This window comes from Clavelina lepadiformis, chromosome 4, assembly GCF_947623445.1.
Source record: "Clavelina lepadiformis chromosome 4, kaClaLepa1.1, whole genome shotgun sequence".
NCBI lineage: Eukaryota > Metazoa > Chordata > Ascidiacea > Aplousobranchia > Clavelinidae > Clavelina > Clavelina lepadiformis.
In genome coordinates this window covers 7,567,211-7,588,545 of record NC_135243.1, presented here as the reverse complement: position 1 = coordinate 7,588,545, position 21,335 = coordinate 7,567,211, and the positions used below count along the sequence as shown (strand labels likewise).

Here is a 21,335-nt window from a genome sequence, read left to right as displayed (position 1 = left end):
TTATTATTACGATTTTTTCATGTAAATGCATTTCTTTTTTTTTAGGAATTCCATTTCTTCATGGAGTGATAAAAGGATTTTTTGGTTCTGAAAACAAATCACTTTTCTGGATTATTAGGAAATACAATTCCCTGCGCTCTGCAGGAAATGCATCTTTCGGCATTGAATGGTTTTTGGAGAATCTGTAAGTTAAATCAGACTTTAACTGAAAAAATGATGGATAAAACAAGCTGACCACAAATGCAGGTGTTTCTAACAAGGTAAAAATAGCAGACATTTTGTGTTTAGCGTTCCAGGTGCAGATGACAAGTTAATTCAGCGACTTGCCTTAATTCACTATATAGCAATATCAGAAGAAGATAATGAAACTCTCAAAATTGTTATTTTACAACTGCTGAAAAATTTACCTTTGTTACCTAAGGAAGAGGTAAGATTAGTAATTAATACTTTAATAACACTTAATAACGATTAATAACACTTTTAATTATGATTTCGCCAAATTTGAAGTGATTTGACATTGGCAAAAATACCTGTAATAAAATACACTGAAACATTAAGATCAAGCAATTTTACAGATGTTTCAGAAGGAACTTAATTTAATGGAATTGAAAAACATTTTCCAATCTGTACTTACTCCAGAGCAATGCACTGTTATTGCAAATTCTATGATTTCTGCAAATCATCTTTCAAAGGGTATGCTTTTGTTTTCAACATGTAATTTATATTTTTTTATGGTGGTATTTATTATGGAAGGGAGAAAACTTAAACGAAACACTCAGACTTGGTATGTTTCAGTAGCTTAAAATGTCATTGATGATGTCACTAATTCTCAGAGTAAAAATACATAATGTGTTTATATTTTGTGGATAAAATAAAAGGGTACAAAAATGACATATGATGCAAGAAGATTTAATGTTTCATCCCTACTTTGTTAGATATTTGGCTGGGGTAAGCTATTGCTTCTATAGTAAGGTGCAACCTCACACACTGCGGTAGTGTTGACCCATTTACTTTTTCTCACTTTAATGGAAAATGACTGGAAATTGGGAAGTTAGTGCTCGAATGTAATTGGTGGTCACAACCAGCACACTTCATAAAACATTGCTATATTCATGTGTCCACTTATATACTTATCTATGAATACAGCTATTTAATGTACTTATTTCTTAGTAACCATTATTGATTCCTGTCAATTATTATTGTTACTATAATTATTATTATTATTATTGAATTTCTTAGTGATTATTTTCAAACGCTTTTTTGCAATGTTAACATAAGCAGTGTTAGACTTATTACGGTTATATCATTGAGAGCTGGTGAAGTTGACAGTAAACTGAATTTATGTGGTTATTTTTCTCACAATTTTAATTTAGTAATCAATTCGTTTATATAGTTGAAGTCTTAACTGTCTGTGGATTTTGATGTTGATTGACTAAATTTTATTGACTATGCTTATTGCATAAAACTAAATAATCAAGTCAGATACTGGAAGATTGCAAATACTTGACTAAGTATTTGAACACCAGTTAAATATGACACAACTTAAATTTTGTTATTAGTATATAACATTTTTTGAAATTTTCTTTTATGGAAAAGATGATATTTTTGTAGCTTTTATAGAAGATTTACGAAAAATTGAGAAACGCCAAAAAAATTGCGTGCAAGTATTGAAACTTATACAAAGCTTCTGCAAATTGTAACAAAGCATAGATCAGAGAAGAGTCTTGTTTGCTTCATAAATGCCGTGACAGTGCAAAGTGAGTTCTTATTCTTGCAAAATGTTTTTTTTATTAAATGTGCAATCACACTTGCCTCGACTCTTATGCAGTTTCCATACGTTCTTGTTGATGAATTTACTGTTTGGCGATGTAACAAAGTACTAAATTGTAAAAAAATTTAGATCCAGAGTTGGGAGGGATTGTAGATGCTTTTGTTAAGGATAATAACTCTGCAGTGATGTGGCTGGCGATTCACTGGAATAACCTTCAGCAGTGTTCAGCAACTGTAAAAAGGTTTGCAATTGAATTTGTGACCTCCCAACAAGACATGTAAGTACATAAAGCATTAATAATTGCATGAAGACCATTTAAAGTTATTTAACTGAACTTAACACAATAAATGCACTTATAAATTGTATTGTTTATTTGTATGTAATATGTGACAGGTTGGAAATACAAAAAAGTGAATTGAATTAAGTAATGTTTTTGTCTGATTTTTTTGAAGATTTAAAATAACTGATACCACAAAATGTGTTGGGTAGCAGGAAATCGTCTTTTTCTTAATTTGTTACATGCTGAAGTGTAAGTGATATTGTTTACTGTACTAAGCCTGATAGCAGAAATACTCATACTGGACATACCTACTAACTAACTTGTTAACAGTTAGGAGCAAGTGCTAAGACATCTTAATCTTAAACTAAAAAAGTGCCAGTGAGCATATAGAACAAAGAATTATTCAACAATCTGGAGTGACTTCGTAATTATTTCCACAATTACATCGCTTGTATTCTGCTAATGAAGACAAAAGAAATGATAACTATTATGATGTCACAATATTAAATCAACATGTTTGATTGAGCTCAGATAACTGTAATCTAAGCATCTGTATTCTTTCAACAGCATAAATATATGCATTAAATGTAGGTGATATTAAGCCTAACTAATGCAGAATCTTCCTGTTATACCTTTAAGTACATAAAATTTATTCTTGTTTCTTGTTACCTACACAAAAGACTCAATTCATTTTTAATCCAATCACCACCACTTCACAAATGAATTTACGTTGTTACATTATACTTAGCCGTAAAATTGCAATTTTGCATCACAGTGTTGCCATAATTACTTAACCAATAAATCTTACTGAAAAATCTTTTGTTCAATAAAATAACTGACGAATCTTATTTATTTAGCACTTTCTTTTCACACTAAGATTTTTGCTATTGTTTCCTATTGTATAAATATCCTGCTATAAACGGTGTCAAAGCTAAACATTTAGAGAATGAAGTGTTACATCAAAATATACAAGGCTTAAAAGTCAATGTTTGTAATATAGCAGACTAGAGCTGAAGGTAAAAATACGATCAATAAAGCACATTTATCCCACAGCAAACTGTTCGATATTGTCACAGAGAGGTTTTCACTGTGCTTAGTTCGTTACCAAGTATTGGTAGAAAAACAAAGGGCTGCAACATAACAGACTTCAAAATATTAAAATTATGCCACTCTGGTGTTAATTTTTGTTCAAGTCTGTTGTGAAACTATGAAATTTGTCTATAAATGTTTTTCAATTTTATTGTAACTTGTTATTTTTTAATTATTGTAAAATATTTATTCTGTTAATCCACTACATTTTGATAATATACAAAACCTCATTTAAATTTTATCAATAAACCAAGAATACTTAAGCACATATTGCGTTAATTTCAACAACTTTTTAAAGCAAGACTTCTTTAAACTTTGCTTGGTTAATTTATGATTTTATAGTTTATGCTTGAACTGAAACTTTTCCTCTCGGTAGGTTTTCATATGGAGACATGTGGCTCTGTCATGTCATACACAAGATTATCAAGATCGATCAACAATATTCGTTTAAATTTATGCAGAAAGTACATAAATTTATTGACAAAAACTTAGCTGAGTTTGAACATGATGAATCAGACACTGATTCAACAGAGGCATCAAATGATCCTGACAATAATGATATGCAAAATGATAATGTCACTTCTGCAATGAAAGGTGTAAGTTTTTTGTGAAAATTTGGGTAAAGCTCACATATTTACTTCTTTTAAAGTGTCCTATATGTAGCTGCCATGTTTTCAGCAGAGCACAAATATTTGGCTTTTATTTTGTATTTCCATTGGCATACTGACATAATTAGTGCAAAGTCAAATATTACCAAATAATGACGATAAACTTGCAATTATTTTAATGAATAAACAGAGTCTTGAAACTGTTGCTGATGGATCAGATGGACAAGGTAATATTTTGTGTAGTTTTTGTAGTGTACATATTCTTCTGTGTAATACCATTGCCTTTGTACCTCAAAACTAAACTATTTGTAATTATCTTTATTAAACAACTTTATTCATTAACAGAGAGATTAATGTCCATTGATGAAGCAAAGCAACATAATACAACTTCAGTACATCAGCGTATGTTGTTTTAGTTATATCAACTCAGCACCGTTAAAACGTCAGCAAGTGCAAGCACAAGTTTATCTAATACTACCTACGTTACATTTTTAATTTATCTTTTACTTTAAACATTTTTAAGCCAGCTCCTGCAGAGGGCTAAAACAGGTTGTGCCTTAGTCCCAAAAACAATCACAATATACTGATGTATAACATTTTAAATTTTTCCTTGATGGATTTATCTTCATCAACCGAATAAAAATTTCAATTCCAGATGTTGAATTACCAGATAAAGTGTGAGTCTTTAGACCTGTCACCATATGTTTAAATATTGTATAATGACGTGTAGATAGTGATAGTGAAACAAACACGTAGAATATGCTTGAGTGACCCGAATCACAGGAAGCACACACTGACAAATGGACAGATGCATTTTTCTTTCATTTACATACAGTAGATGAAAGCACACTGATAACAAGCAAACCGGTCAAATAATTTTGCAACATTCTAGTAATTCGGTAGATGTTGCCAAAAATATGACAAATTTATCGTTTTCTATGAAGAATGGGACAAGTGTCAACATCAGCGGCTGCAACTAACAGGAAAATCCAATTGGATAAATATTACAGTAAAACCTGTCTAATAGAGGATGGGTTTTTAAAGCAAACTGCTTATTAGGGCAGTTCTGACGAAAGCAGGACAAACAATAATTTTTACTTGAACAATGATTTCATATTTTTAGACTTGAGTGGGGCTAACAATATGTCCCTGCCTAGACTCATTCTTAACTTCACAAAAAGTTATCGGTAGTCATATCTTCTAGTTGAAGCTTATATTCAAAACAATTGCTGAAATCGACCCCATCTCACCTTTATAGTGTGTGCAAGCTTTTTTGTCATTCTATTAGAGTATTAGACACTGGCTACCCATCACTAAAAACAAAACATGTGCAATTGCTGATAAATTATGATTTACTGCAGCAGCTCAATGTGTCAAGGGGAATTCCCTTAGTTAAGAGCACCATGATTCAAATGTTGAAAAACTTAGTTCTATCATTGTTATCCAGTAAAACAATAACAGTAAATCTAGTGTTTTAACATTCTGTTTGTTTTCCAAAGATATTTTATTTTTCTTTGATATGAGTCAGAAGTGTCCAAAAAATGGTTACTTTCCTGTCAAATATAACATAGCAATGCAACCTTTATGACATTATGTATTAAAATTGTTTCTGACAAATACTGAGCAGTTTGATATGACTGATGTATCTACTTTAAATAATCAAAGTCTGATGATATAAATGACTTAATGAACACCTAAGTCAACATTATAATTACCACTTACTGTTTACCACATATGCATTATTATGTCTTAATGTATATAAACCTCACTAGATACTCTCATAACTTGCCATTCAAAACTATGAGTTTTTTATATGATGTTTTAGTTACCAACCTCCATCAAAGTCAAATTTGTGGTTTGTTTTTGGAAATACGGTTATTAACCAACTGCAAAAAACTTTTGTAGAATTCCTAGGTTGTTTTGTTCAGATGTTAATGTGTTTTGGTTTTAGATGAATTTGTTTTTGCACTAGCCAGATACTAAAATAATTGACATTACTGTAACATTATTTTCTTTTCTTGTTCTTGTAACAAAACATATTTAAACTTTAGAACTTAAACCTACGACCACAAATGATGTTATCACAGTGGTTCATAACGAACCTGATGCAAGCAACAGCTGTGCAGGTATAGCTCTTTTAAAGTGATTTATGTTACACTTGCAGATTGTACAATATTTCATTAGACGTAAAATTTTTGTTTGCGACCAAACATCAATAATGAATAATTCACGCATTTAAATTTTAAACTGTTAAAATTTGCAGACACAGGTAAAGAACTTTTCGTTTTCGTTTTAGAGGATGTTGGTGTAACTGAACTGAAAAATATGGAGGTTTCATCTGAAAAACGTAGTAACCTTGAACCAGCAACAGCAGCAACCACAATTGAAAAAGTAAGTGATTTCTGAGGCAAATATTAATGATTTTTTAATATAACAATTTCTTTTTAGTAGTATCATAGGAAAAGTTTATATTAAAACTTTTTTATCTTATACTTGCAGAAAACATACAAAGCAGCGCTTTGTGACTCATCCAGAGGTGAGTTAGATTAACTAAAGATTCGCTATGAGTAATGAGTCCTACATTTTTAAAAATGCTATCTGTTTATTCACAAAATATTAAGAAACGTAGCTCTGAATTTAGGTCCAGCAACCAAGTTGTACAACCTTCGGCCTAATAATGCAAAACATGGAATCACTAAATCAAAGTCCAAAGATGGAGCCAGCTTGGAAAAAGAATCTGGAGTTGATAAAAGTGGTAATGGAAACCTTTGATTTTTGATAGTTTAACCCTATTTGTCACTTGTCTTTCAAGTTATGAAACTGCTCCAATGTGACTGGATCCAATCCATCATATGGTGGCATCAAGCCACCCCACCTGCTAAAATTGCAAAAGATATTGTGGTTATTCTTACACAATGTGGCTTTGCATTTTCTCTCTCGATATTGATTTTTATACTTTGGTGTATACATTCATCCACGAAAACTATTTAGTTTTCAAAACATTTCATTAAAAGTTTCATGTATGCGGGCAAGACAGACCACAAAAACCACCACTATTGTCACTGCTATAGTAGCTGCTATACTCTTATTGTTTAACATTTTTCTGCACAAAGGATTTTTAATGTACTGATGCAAAAACTTGAAAGTCTTGGTGCTTTATAAATGTTAGAACTTGCCAAATTTACAAACGCCATTTTGATAAAATACAACTATCTGGCGATGAGATAGTTTTTTTGGAAATTTAAAAAAATCCAAATTTCTGTTTTCAGTAACTTTTGTGCAATTACTATGAAAATCCCAGGATTCCATTGACATTTGGGCAGATTAGGGTTAACTAAGTGTTTGTATTTATCTTCATAACTCTTCTCTGTGCTATTTGGAAAGCATCTTTCACAGTAGTGGTTGTACTTCTTGGCATTTTGTATGTCTAGCACATTTTTCTAAAATTATGGCAATTGGTGACATAACATAGAATTACTAGAAGTTTTTATCACTTTAACATTAACCACTTTTAATTGGTATCAGTTAAAATATGTTTTAAAAATGTTTTCGTTTTTAGTTTGTTCGAAACATGTTCATACCATGCAGCTCATACTATGTTTTCTTTGTTTGGCTGTACTGTATATTTTATTTTGTTTTCTTTTTTGCTTTTTTTGTAAGCAGGTTACTCTAACAACAGAAAGAGCAAGAAAAAAGACAAGCAAGCTGAAAAATTGTCACAGAACAATGCAGCAACACAAGTGCATAATTTTCTTATAAGTTTCGGCATCTATGCTTTTATTTTGCTTTAATTGCTTTTATTTTTTATTAAGTATTATGTGAAATAGTACAAGATTAAATTATTGACAATTTTTGCTTACAGAAAGAACACGGTGAAATTGAAGGTGATACATCTGAAGGTAAACTAATATTATTTATAGTCATACTTTCGCTCAATATCATAATGCAAAGGTTCACAAACGGTGTGTTGCGATGCACTACAACACATTTTTTGATGGTCCCAGAAGCGTTGTAAATTTCCAACATGTGTGCATTATTGTGCTTTATGTGTAAAGTAACCTACTCAACAAAACAAAGTGTACACTCGCGAAAACGTCACAAACCAAACGTTAGTGTACATTTCATGCACTTGACACACTATATATGTACTTTATACTATCCAACATGAAACATTTTGCATCAAGTAAAGTAATGCCAGTAATGATGTAGTATTCTTTCAAAAATAAATCTCGATATATGCATGTGATTTTTAGTTGGTTCAAAATTTCTACCGGGTACAACAAGTGTAAAATAAGCCGTGGTTGAAATTGAAACCAAGTTCAGTTTTCAAAGTTTTGCGTTTTCGAAGGATCATTAACCATCCTTTATTGCAATTTGCAGCTTAGAACCCATCTTTTTTTCAATGCTTACAGAAACGTTACTTTTTTTTGTAGGTGTTACGTTTTTACTGTCCTCAGTCTTAGATACACAGTAGGCACATCTTTTATTAAAAGCAGCTCAGTTAAATTTTCATTCACAGCAGCTCATTCCAGGAGCTTAAATCAGGACTGACCCTACGAATACTTGGCTGGAATACGTCAATGAAAAGACACGTGTGCTTAATCAAACACGGAAAACGCAGTAGGCCTCAAGAGAGAACGCGGCAGGGCAGACACAACGCAAAACAAATGCAACACTCTCCCCCCACCCACAAAATTGCAAACACTAAACAAATGCTTGCCCAGAAATACAACGCATGTCCTACAAAAACAAACGAAGTGAAAACCAGGAAGTGAACAATACAAAAATGACGTGCAAAAAAAACGATCACCCAAATAGACACCCAAACAACTAATACATAAATCGCCTGTAAAATCGTAGTATAAACAAAATAATATAACAATATAAAAATATATAATCTCAATATAAAACACGTATAAAAGCACGAAAACAAAACACAAAAATTTACTATTCATAACTCTATGTAAACGTGCGTGAGTGATGAGAAAAGATGCGTCGATTATCGTATTCTACCTTCGAAATCTGGGTAAAAACAAGGTCTCCGTTTAATGCGTTGTGGACGGGTTGGAGAATGTAAAACATCATCGGTTACTAAACTGTTATTCTGAACTGCGTTCTGAATATTTTCCGGCACTATGTACACCCCTGGTCGCAGCTGGTTATAATTAGTAGCCGTTATTTCTGGTTCCGGGCTGCAGCATGCACGAAAGTGATGGCTGTTGTTTGTCGGATATGTTGAGCGAGAATTTTGCCCTTCACTCTCGCTCACACCTTCTGAAACAGGATTGTCCACCGATCTGTAAAAATTGCCAAAACTTCTTTTCAGTCGATTAAAATGTACCGTGCAGGTTTTACCTTCGCGATTTTCTATCATATAGTTTACAGGAGGAATAACTTTTTTAACCACGTAAGGGCCTTTATAAGGAAAGTGAAACTTTCTTGTTTCATGTTTTTGAAGAGCCTCGTCTCGCAACAGGACCGCATCACCCTCTTCATACCGATCGTCAGACGCCTTTTCGTCGTATCGTTTCTTCTTTTGCAACCTACGTTTTCCCAACCTTGATTGAACTGTTTGGTGAACCAATTTCATTCTGTCTTGCAGATGAAGGATGTCTTCACACTTTGGGGTAAAAATTGGTGCTTTACTAATAAGATCTGCAGGCAACCTCAGATTCCTTCCGGTGAGTAAGTAATGAGGAGAAACTCCAGTTTCCTCGTGAACACTTGCATTGTAAGTAGCGCTAACCGATGAGAGCGCATCATCCCAAGAAGTTGGGTCAACCTGAACGTAATTTTTTAAAATCGCAATTATGGTCTGATTGTTTCTTTCCACACCATCGTTTCCCATTGCGTGATACAGGCTGGTTCTTGTCTTGTTGCAGCCCATTAAGCGTGAGAGCTCTTGAAAAAGAATACTTTCGAAATTCCGGCCCTGGTCGGAGTGAATTATTTCTGGGACGCCATGTATCGTCACCCAACGGTGGTAAAGCAAATAAGCAGTATCTTTGGCATTTTGAAATTTCATTGGCCAACACTGCATGTATTTCGTGTAGGTGTCACGAACGACAAGAATATAACGGTTGCCGTTTCGTGTTTCGGGTAGACCGCTTAATACGTCGATTTCAACTTTCTGCATAGGTGTATTCTCTTCTGACGGAACTAATGGGGCACGAACAATTCGCCTTGGTACTTTTCTTAAATCGCACAAGCAACACTCTTTGCAGTATGTTTCGACATCTTTGTGGCAAAATGGCCAGAAAAAACGCTCCTTTAACCTGGCAAACGTCCTTTTGACGCCCATGTGTCCACCTCCGTGAATCAAATCGTGAACAGACTTCAACACATCATTCTTCATTGTTGAGGGCACCAGCAACTGAGCATAAATTTCTTCCACAGAATTCTCGATTCTTCGATATAGCATACCATTATGTAGAAAAATCTCACCAAATATATTCCAATAGTGACGCAGGGCTTTGCTGTCATTTTTCACTTTTTTGAATGATGGTCGGCTTTCCTGGCTCATCCACTGAAACAGTCTTTTCAACACTGGATCTTTTTGCTGCGCCTTAATAGTGTTTTCGGTTGACCATCCAGATGCTTCTGAAAAATCCATCAAACACACTTGGTATTCTTTGGCGGAAATTGAACTTTCATAGCTGCTGTCAGTTTGAAACGGAAACAAGGGGTCTAATTGCTCTGCCCTTATAGTATCATCTGAACACGGTCGACGGCTAAGCGAGTCGGCATTCGTGTGTTTTCTTCCTGCGCGGTGAATTAATTTAAAGTTAAAATTGCACAAGAAATCGAACCAGCGAGCGCATTGTCCATATGTGTCTCGTGATTCCCACAGCCAACGAAGAGATGCGTGATCTGTTCTAAGCAGGAACTCTTCGGTTAAATAGCATCGAAAAACCTTTAACGCGTGAATGACCGCTAGCAGCTCTTTCCTAGTTGTTGAGTAATTTCGCTCGGTTTTGGTGAGCGATCTACTACTGTACGAGACGGGATGTTCTTCGCCATTCACTAGTTGCGAAAGAACACAACCAACAGCTGTGTTACATGCGTCTGTGTCAACAATAAAAGGTTTGGATAGGTCGGGGTATCGGAGAACTGGGGATTTTGTCAGCAATTCTTTAAGCAGCCCGAACGCCTTTTTACATTCTTCTGTCCACAAAAAAACCTTTTTAGTTGAGTGCGCTAAATTGTTCAGTGGTGATGCAATCTGAGAATAACTTGGAATAAACTTCCGATAATAGGATGACAAGCCCAAAAATTGGCGAACTTCTTTCAATGTTTTCGGTGTTGGCCAATTAGAAACGTCTTCTACTTTTTGTGGGTCGCACGATATCCCTTCATGTGATACAACGTGGCCAAGAAATTTTACTTTTTCCTTAAATAAATTACATTTGGAAGGTCCGAGCTTCAGGCCAGCTTGTCGAAGTCGAGAGAAAACGTTTTCCAAACGTTCCATATGTTCGTTGAATGTGCGACCGTACACGATAATATCGTCTAAATAAGCAATCGCACCATTCCACTCAACGCCGTTTAACACCACTCTCATCAAGTGCTGGAAGGTTGACGGCGCATTACAAAGTCCAAAAGGCATAACATTAAATTCGTAGAGTCCTTTATAACACGTAAAAGCAGTTTTTGGTTTATCGGAGGGTTTCATTTTAATTTGCCAGTAGCCCGAACGAAGGTCTAAAGTTGAAAAGTAACGACATCCAGACAACTGGTCTAAGCTCTCATCAATTCGAGGTAATGGATAACTAGACTTTTTTGTACAGTCATTCAGCTTACGGTAATCGATGCAAAACCGCACATCACCGTCTTTTTTGCGAACTAATACAATTGGACTAGCCCAAGGTGATTGAGAAGGTTGAATAATTTCTTTGTCACACATATCCTCAATTAGTTCATTTACCTTTTGCTTTTGGGGTTCAGACAAGCGTCTTGGGTGCTGTCGTATAGGGAGCGAGTCTCCTGTTTCGATTGAGTGTTCGACCAGTTCTGTTTGTCCAATATCGTACGGGTGCAGCGAAAATACATCACGATAGGAAGAGATTACGGAAAACAGCTTTTGACGTTCAACTTCTGACAGTTCCAATTTGTCCAAACATAACTCATCGTGCAGTGCAGGCAACTCAACGTCGGCAAACTTATTCTCTGTAATAGGAAGAATTGAGTAAGCGTTTGTATATTGAATATTGCCTTCACCTGCAATTGGAACAACTCTTGCCACGGAAGATCCGCTTGGAATTACTATTTCGACGTCTGATGGATTTGCCAAGCGTAACTGGACTAAATTGGCTTGAGTAGAGGTAACATACTCTGCGACTGCAACATTCCATTTCTCTTGAACGTTGTTAAGGCGTTCGATCAAAACTTCCACATCTGGCATGTCTGGTTGGCCGTCAAATGTCCCAGGGAGTAACAGTTCGGTGAAAGGAGGAATACGTGCAAAATCTAACAACTTAACAACATGACTATTTGCTAGGCCTGGGAATTTTAGTATGGGAATGGTGCCACCTCCCGCTTTTAAAAACATTTTTTCATAATTCACAACACACCGGTTATGTTGTAAATAATCAATTCCCAAGATACAATGATCAGCGATAGAGTCGCAGACATAAACATTGCAAAATTCTATACAACCGGCGACTGAGATTTTAACCTTACATCTGCCCAACATATTTATAGGCTTCCCTCCAGCACCCACAAAACCAATTCCGGTAGGGCATTTTGTTAATGTTGCCTGTAGCGTATCATACAAACTCTTACTTATAACTGTAACGGTAGCCCCAGTGTCAATCAAAGCAAACACTGAACTCTCATTAATGTTTATGTTGGCATACCTATGCAAGTCCTGATCCATAGTTTGAACCTGGTAGATTTCCCGTGGTGGATTGCTGTTAGTTCCATGTACATCAAAAACACGTCGAAGGTTTCTTGCACGCTGCCTATGACAGCGTCGAGCAATGTGACCATATTCTCCACAGTTAAAACACTGAAGTCTTCTTCTCTCTTCCCGAGGTTCTCTTGTTGTCTTCATTTCGTTTCGCAGTTGGGAAATTTCGTCCCGAAGTTTTTCGACAGTTAGTTTTAATTGGGATACGTCCTGGTGATCTCTTGCCACCGCTGCTACTTCTGACGTCATTATACGTGGTTCATGATGCGTCCGTTCTGCGTTTTCAATAATGCTCTTTGCTGTGGCATAAAAATCCGGTTGTGCATTTTTAGAGTTGTCGCGTAAGATTTGAGAGGCTTGTTGACGGTCTCTCAGTCCTTGAACGAGTAGGTTGTACAGCACACTGCTGCGCATTTCATGCTGTTCGTCGTTTGGATAAGCCATTTTTCCTAATTGGGCTATAGCTTCAAGAAAGCTTCTTACGGATTCGTCAAAACCTTGAGTGCGCTGAAAGAGTTGTTGCATGGCGTGCTTTTGTGAAGATAGACCTGAAGCCGTGTCTTTTGCTTGTTGAATGAGTTCGTCATAACTGAGATCGTAGAGTTCTTTACGACCATCGGTCATGGAGAATTTCATATCTTCCGGCAAGCTTTGTAGAAATGCATGTTTCTTTGCCGCATCCGATGCTTTGACGCTGTCGCAGAAGGATTCAAATTCTTGTAGGAAAGATAAAAAACTATTGCCTCGTTGGTAACGAGGCGGAGAATAAAAAAAATTCATGCTTCTTCAGTAAAACTTCATAAAATCTTCTGTGTATCTAAGAGGTCCTGTCGTGCTCGCCAGTGTTACGTTTTTACTGTCCTCAGTCTTAGATACACAGTAGGCACATCTTTTATTAAAAGCAGCTCAGTTAAATTGTCATTCACAGCAGCTCATTCCAGGAGCTTAAATCAGGACTGACCCTACGAATACTTGGCTGGAATACGTCAATGAAAAGACACGTGTGCTTAATCAAACACGGAAAACGCAGTAGGCCTCAAGAGAGAACGCGGCAGGGCAGACACAACGCAAAACAAATGCAACATAGGCAAGAAAGAACTTTTTGGATAGTCAATAACACATGTGTTGCATGTGCAAAATTTTGCAGCTGAATCACTGGTCTGCATGAAAATTTTATTCTGTATGATGCCAACGTTTTCTAGCTAATTTTGGTGCGCTGATTTCAAAAATGCCATCCTTTTTTGCCTGTCACATCAGGTTTTAAAGTTGCAGTCGAAAAACCGCATAATTTTTCGCTTTTACGTTTAACTACCCACTTTTTTGTCAAAAGGATATAATTTATCAAGATAAATTTTGTTATCACAACGAGCTACGTATGTGCATCAAAGCTACGTATGTGGTACCAGAAAAAACTCAAGAGCCTTCCCTTTGGCGTCCCTACGGTATGTAGGGAGCAAAAAAACCATCGCAATGACTGTTATTTTTGTATGGTGTATTAAGGGGTTTAACAGAAGAAACAAATCCAATATCAAGTACCCTAATTTAAAGTCAGCATTGAGGCCTGTACCACATTGTGATGAAATTCCTGTGCCGAATCCTCTAACAGAGATGCAAAGCTCCTCAGAATCTGAAAGAAGTGCAGGTGATGGAGAGCACTATCAGGAAGGAATAAACGATGACTCTCCAAAGCTGTTTTCACAAACTCAGCTGAATGATCTCACAAGAGAGTTATATCTTTCAAAAGAATATGCACAACTTCTAGCATCAAGATTAAAGGAAAAGAATCTTCTAGAAAAGGGTATAAGTTTTGCGTGGTACCGCCACAGAAAGAAAAAATTTACAGAATTTTTTAGTAAAGAAAATACTCTGGTTTATTGGAAGAATGTTCAGGGTTTAGTTGAAACATTTAGGATATCATATTCAGCAGAATATTGGAGACTGTTCATAGATTCTTGGAAGACGAGCATGAAAGCTGTGTTGTGGTACAATGGGCAAACTGTGCCATCAGTACCTGTTGCACATTCTACTGAGATGCCAGAAACGTATGGAAACACAGAAACTCTGTTGCAAATGATAAAGTACCAAGAGCATAACTGGTTGATATGTGCTGATTTAAAAGTTGTAGCTCTCATACTATACTACACTAAATTTCCCTGTTTTCTTTATCTCTGGGACAGTAGGGCGGATACTTCCCACTTTACTCGGAAATTGTGGCCAGCAAGAGATGAGTTTCTGCCTGGATCTAAGAATGTGAAGGCACATCCTCTTGTTGCTCCAGCAAAAGTTTTTTTACCGCCCTTGCACATCAAGTTTGAGTGCATGAAAAACTTTGTGAAAGGTATGGACAAATACGGAGAAGGATTTAGGTACTTGCAAGAAAAGTTTTCGTCTTTATCCGAAGCTAAGCTGCAAGCAGGTATTTTCACTGGACCTCAAATCAGAGAACTGTTGAAGGATGAAGATTTCGAAAAAAAAGTCTATAACGGAATTGCAAGCCTGGAAGGGGTTAAAAGCTGTTATCCAGCAGTTCCATGGAAATAACGGAGCCTCCGATTACAAACAGCTTATTACAGATATGCTCGATGCCTTACAAAAACTTGGGGGTAGGATGAGCGTCAAAATGCACTTTTTACCCTCCCACCTAGACTACTTTCCAAATAACTGTGGGACGTTTAGTGAGGAACAAGGTGAACGTTTTCACCGGGAGATAATGGTGATGGAGGAACACTATCAGGGTAAGTGGAATGTCAGCATGATTGCTGACTACTGCTGGTGTCTTAAAAGTGAAGACTCTACTAAATATGAGAGAAAATCAGGTAGACGCGCATTTTCAATAAAATAGATACCGAGGTAGTGAACCGCTGTGCTTTCAATAATAATCATTTTACTGGATTATATCGTTATTGCTGTCATATTTCAAAAATCTTTATTGTTTTATCATAAGAAGACAAAGATGTGTAACAATTCTGTGCAAACTGTGAATTTTTTCGAGTCAAGCTTGTTGTACACCTTACATTATTTGCGATTATTCACCAAAAACGCTATATGACGTGTAACAGTTATCTCAAAAACCTGATGTGCTAGAATAAAACGGACCACAGATTCGGAATCAGCGCCCTAAAATTAGCTATATTTGCATGTTTTTAGTGAAAAAAAATTTGAAGTTGAAAAATGCAGGCCAGTGTTATGTAGCTGAATTGTTGAAAAGCTGAATTAACTGAATAAATTATTTGAAACGATTTAATTAACGATTATTCAAATTAATTCATTAATTTACAGCAAGCTATAACTCTTGTGGACAATGCAACATATGTTTGAAATTTATGTGTGTTATGTTTGGAATAATTAAAAATTTTTGTATGATTTTTTTTGTCTGAACATGAATTCTAGTCATCATTAATGCCTGCAAAGTTTTTCTTCTTTTTGCTTGTTTTTGTAAACACCTAGCATGTTGAATCAGTGGCAAAAGAACTTCTTATTGGCTGTCTGGAGATCATAATACAATCCAGCACATTCTTTTATCACATCACGACACAAAACCCAAAAAAGTCAAGAGCATCAAATTAAAATTGCCTGTTTTCTAATGAGATCACATTTATTTGCTTTTGATCTTTTTTCCAGTATTTTATGATATTTAATCATAAAAATTTCTGACCAACTCCATGTAAGACCTGACATTTCTCAAGGCATGAACGATTTTTGAATATATACTGTGTATGTAGTATAATTTTTCTATTTTTTTGGTATATTTTTGATATAAATTTGTTTGCCCTTTGATGCTCACGCATCTCATTGATGAAAACCACACTGCACAAAAGTGTTATTGGAATTGCATCATATTAAACTTATAAACATGCTTAGTGCCTGACTCAGTCAGTCAGTCATTAAGTCACTTTTGTCAAAGTGAAGCGTTTCTGATTGCATTTCGAAATTGATCTCTGTGTTCAGCGCATTCTTCTTTGAACAAAAAGCCAAATGGTGACAAAAAATGATGATTTTGTCATCCCATTCAGTTCCTGGCCTTCCCTGACCACCGTGTATTATTATTATTATAAAAAACAGTTATTATTATAACCAATAACTTGTTCAGGCATTATTGTGGAATTTGCTCTGCTTATTGACAAGAAGTTTGACTGGCCTGCTAATGCCAAGTGCTACATTTATCTACAAAGCAATCACCAGAGCTATGAAATGGTTGAAAGCTTTCAACATGCAAGGTATTTATTTATTTGTTCATGTTCACTGTAATCGTTTTCCCAGAAAATAACACAAACTATCTTGAAAATGTTGAGTTCATTCCTAATATTTCAAGCTATAATTTTTGACGTTTTCCATATTGACTTAATCCGGCATATTTACAAATTATGCATTTTCTGCAATTAGCTGTACATTGTCAAACTTATTCTATTTTTACTGGTTAAATCAATGTATTGCAAACTTTTTTGGTATTGCCGCCAACATGAGAAATTAAATATGACTTAACCACGTTGTTCTGAAATTTTTTTAAAGAAATGTTAGTGTAATTAAAGTTATTATTTGTGCCTCATCTTAATGACAATTATCTCAGACCAGTTTGTCATGGAGTTGTTGGACAATATAACTATAATAATATTATATAATAATAGCTTATAGTGGTATCTTCATTTCCTGTCTATAATACATAAGTAAACAAATAGAAACATTAGCTAAACTGCTAGTTTTACTAATTTTCAGTTTATTCATACTGCTACTATATAATTGTAATAATGCAGTTGTTTAAATATACACCATGTTGGCCAACAGTAATTTCTCAAATTATTCTCAGATCTAAATATCTGCTCAAAGCGTTTTCAAAAAGTTTCTCATTTTTTCCACGAAGTGTTTTTAGTTAGAAGTTATATTACCTTTATTGTAAACATTGGTCATTTTTTGAGCTGGTCATCAGCATCTTTTCCTTTCTATTATGCTTTGAGCCACTTATCACTTTGCATATAGATTTTCCATTTTGGGCAAAATGACACAATGCATTGGATGACAAATGACAATAGACATATTGCGTCAAGTTTCTCCTAAAATTTCCTGGTAGTCAAGCTGAAATAATGGCGAAGGTTTAGAAGGTCTTTATGAATACAAAGCATATTATAATTGGTAGTGAGATGTGGGTTTATAGTTCTGACCCAGAAAGCAAGTTTTTAAAAAATATGTGGCTTCACTAAAAAGAAATATGGAAGTTTCTCAACAGTGTGAAAGTAATACAGACTTATTTATTTCTTTGACACTTGTCAATTGGTGTGTCATGAGTATGTGAAGCCAAAATACACAGAGTCAAACAATGAATAAGAAATACTACATAGAGTATCTACATATTGTAGTACTTTTTAAAGTCACCTTTTTCGAGCAGTGCATTTGAAGTGTTCAGACATGTGGGTGGTGAAGAATTAGCAAATTCGCCATGACAAATCATCTATTCATACCAGACACTACCTGCATAATCCAAACCATTTTGATCAAGAGTAGTGCATTACATGCTTCACCTTGCACCATGTGACTTCTAGTGCTTGCTCAAGCTGAAAACTATGCTGAAAGGAACAAGAATTAAGTTATGTAAAAGTGATAATGGAGCTTCTAATTTTTTCAAAAATTGGATTTAAAAATTTTACTAGCAATGGACAGACCACTGAAAGAAGTGCGTTTGTGACAACTAAGAATCTTGATTGTAATTAATTATTATTTGTTTGATTGTTTGTTTATCTAACTCCGTTGACATGTGTTTGTTAGCCACTGATAGATAGGTTGATGAGCATCACAGTACAATAACCAAATTGACAATGTTCATGAATATAGTTACTGTATATGATTGATTCATATTGAAATGATTACTGCCTTCAGAGCACAAATCAGAGATACATTCGATATCATTCGCTGGAACTAGACTGAACATAGAGAGAGCACATTGTGCATTGTAGCAACGGTTGACGTAATTCAGGAATAGAAATGGGTGGCGTATACTAAACATAGCCAAACTATAGCACAGTGTTTGTTGGTAAACATGGGAAATAGAACACTAATAACATTGCAAATACAATATCATCAGCTTTGCACAACAATTCCATAGAAATAAGAGCTAATTATGACAATTAGCCCACTATCTTGTCCCTAGGGCATTTTAAAAAAGCATGCTTGCGGTAGAACTCCATGTAACAGCACTATAAGCAGCACATAAATATAGTATGTTTCGGTGTATTGGTTACTAATATATTCTAAAGTGTGAAAGTGTAGGTAGTAGGTAGTAGGTACTAGGGATGGGCCGATACGAACTCAAACCTGAATAGATTCGCCGAATATCGCCTTTATGGAAGATTCGGGCGAACACGAATACCAGCAATGGCGAACCCGAATACAATATTACTTATAAATTTACTGACTTTTGTAAAAAATGGTTATCTACTTTCCCGACAATGCTAAACTAGAGTCAGCAGTACTTACAATGAAGGTCGTTTTCCTAACGATTTTGCTTTCTCGATCGTTTTTTAAACACTATTTTTCGAAAGAAAGCGATTTGTTTATCGATTACGTCATTTTAGAAGCAAGACTTGACAAATTTTAGAAGAAATTTTATTGTTTGGTTCTAATACGAATAGATTCGAGATTCGTTCGTGTAGACCTTCATGATATTCGGGTTCGCATGAACCCGAATAATCTTCCTCGCGGCACATCCCTAGTAGGTACTAAAGTTAAAAGTAAAACATCAGAAAATGATTCATAAGTTATATCATCAATTCATCATTAAGAATAACAAAAGGAATCGAATATTTATGGATAAAGTGAGGTGTTGGTCGTTTCCCGGGTGATTTGTTGCTGGAAAAGATTGTGACCTAGTTAGGTTAAGGTGAGGATTGCTTGGTGAGCATCATTTTTTCAATTTCAAATTCATTACATCTTGAAAAGAGTTCAAGGTGGCTTCATTGTCAGCCGACGCTCGTCCGTGAAGGTTTTGTTGTCCACTCGCTTGCTTAGTGTGCTTTATAGAAAGAAGTAAAAAGTCTCGTCTTGTAAAAGTGATTTGTGATTCTGCAAGCAGAGTCTGTCTACAAAAAATTGATCAATTCTTTATTCTCTAAAGTCTAAATCAAGTTGATTGTGATTGTACCTAGCAGAGTTGGTGGTGAGATTGTTACATCGATGCACTTTCATTATGAGTTGCATTACACTGTGACAGTTTTTCAACGCAGTTGGAAAAAAAATCTTGTGCAATTCATCCACGTGGAAGGTGTGATGGAGCGGTTAAAGAAGTTCTACTAGGCAGTAGATCTGTCCTGCGTCATTTAAAAACTGGAGCATGAAGTCTTTGCCCGACAGTTCGATGTAGGGGCAGATATGTTCTTCAATGAATGGGAAAACAAGTGTTTTAAGGAGAATTTGACAAAATCCATCTTGATAGGAGTAATACACAGCTTGTTTGAAATCAGGTTGACATGTTGGCAGCGTATGTGACACTTCATTTCTTTTTGTTCCCACATTAAACTTCTGGTTGGTTTGTGAAACTATGACAGGCTCAAAATACAGTTACAGCCGGTCTATTGAGACCAATTTCAGTGATCTATTAGTCAATTCATTTACAAATCTTGGGTCGTCATTGTCATTATCGTCTTCGTTATATCGTCTTCGGAATCTGAACTATTGAGCTGCAGCCATTGCTGTCATTGAGTTAAACAGTGTTGACACTTGAGTAGTAATTAATATTACTGTAGCTTACATATGGGTGCACAAATTAAGCACAAGAGTTTCTTCACTGAAAGCCTCTCTGGTCGGTTCGACATGAAGAGCTAACGAACTGCTTTACATGAGATTACTAGTGCGCCAACTCGACTGTGCATATTATGATTGATAGAACTCATTGAAGGAGATGCCTTTGAAATCACTGCTAAAACTAGACTGAACGTAGAGAGAGCACATAGTGCGTTGTAGCAACGGTTGACGTAATTTGGAATGAATACAAATGGGTGGTGTATACTAAACACGGCCAAACTATAGCACAGCATTTGTTGGTAAACATATGAAATAGAAGACTAATAACATTGCAAATACAATATCATCAGGTCTGCACAAAAATTTTGTAAAAATAAGGGTTAATTATGACAATTAGCATATGTTAATTCATGAGAAACGTCTAATGAAGGAGATCAAATACTATTTCTAAAATACATATTATTTTGTTTTTATGTCTGAAGTTGAATATTATTTGACTGCAGCTCGTATGGATTCGTTGTTTGTAAAATACTAAGATCAATATTTTTTAAACAGTATTTTCTGGCTACAACATGAAGCATACCAGTAGGTATTCTGGCTATTACATGGAAAAATTGATGTGTTAATTTTTGTTTAAGGTACTTCTGTTGGCAAACAACATTGCAACCCAAGTTATGTACAAGAATTGTTTACAAATTTTACTATGATGTGGGAAATGATAAAAAACACTGGGAAAAACTCCCTAAACAACACTTCAATAATTCTACAAACAGACTGATTCAAGTTTCAGCAGGTTTGTTTTCTAAGATTCAAGTTTAATATATTGGAAACAAAGTATAAACTCTGCCAGAAGTAGTTGGAATGTTACGCCTCAGCTTGTCATTATAGTAAAATTCATTCAAGTATGTTGCTTGAAATCCTGTGTGGTCAGAAGTCTGAAAAATTTTGATT

General features: G+C 35.2%; 1 protein-coding gene across 5 annotated transcripts in view; it reads left to right on the top strand.

Moving 5' to 3' along the window:
* The first annotated feature begins 1,619 nt into the window (after window positions 1-1,619).
* The window catches only part of LOC143452796 (E3 ubiquitin-protein ligase rnf213-alpha-like), a 47,769-nt gene continuing 28,053 nt past the window's right edge, over window positions 1,620-21,335 (top strand). Inside the window, exons 1-13 of one of the 5 annotated variants that reach the window (XM_076953901.1) lie at window positions 1,620-1,757; window positions 1,901-2,048; window positions 3,517-3,736; window positions 3,939-3,975; window positions 4,094-4,150; window positions 5,800-5,874; window positions 6,045-6,139; window positions 6,248-6,284; window positions 6,378-6,503; window positions 7,409-7,488; window positions 7,611-7,647; window positions 16,747-16,873; window positions 21,023-21,177. In XM_076953901.1, the coding sequence (XP_076810016.1) occupies window positions 1,957-2,048; window positions 3,517-3,736; window positions 3,939-3,975; window positions 4,094-4,150; window positions 5,800-5,874; window positions 6,045-6,139; window positions 6,248-6,284; window positions 6,378-6,503; window positions 7,409-7,488; window positions 7,611-7,647; window positions 16,747-16,873; window positions 21,023-21,177 (1,138 nt within the window). In that variant the 5' untranslated portion in view covers window positions 1,620-1,757; window positions 1,901-1,956. Of the gene's footprint in view, window positions 1,758-1,900; window positions 2,049-3,516; window positions 3,737-3,938; window positions 3,976-4,093; window positions 4,151-5,799; window positions 5,875-6,011; window positions 6,140-6,247; window positions 6,285-6,377; window positions 6,504-7,408; window positions 7,489-7,610; window positions 7,648-16,746; window positions 16,874-21,022; window positions 21,178-21,335 lie in introns of all 5 variants that reach the window. The other 4 variants (XM_076953900.1, XM_076953899.1, XM_076953898.1 and 1 more) reach the window with 4 other exon arrangements.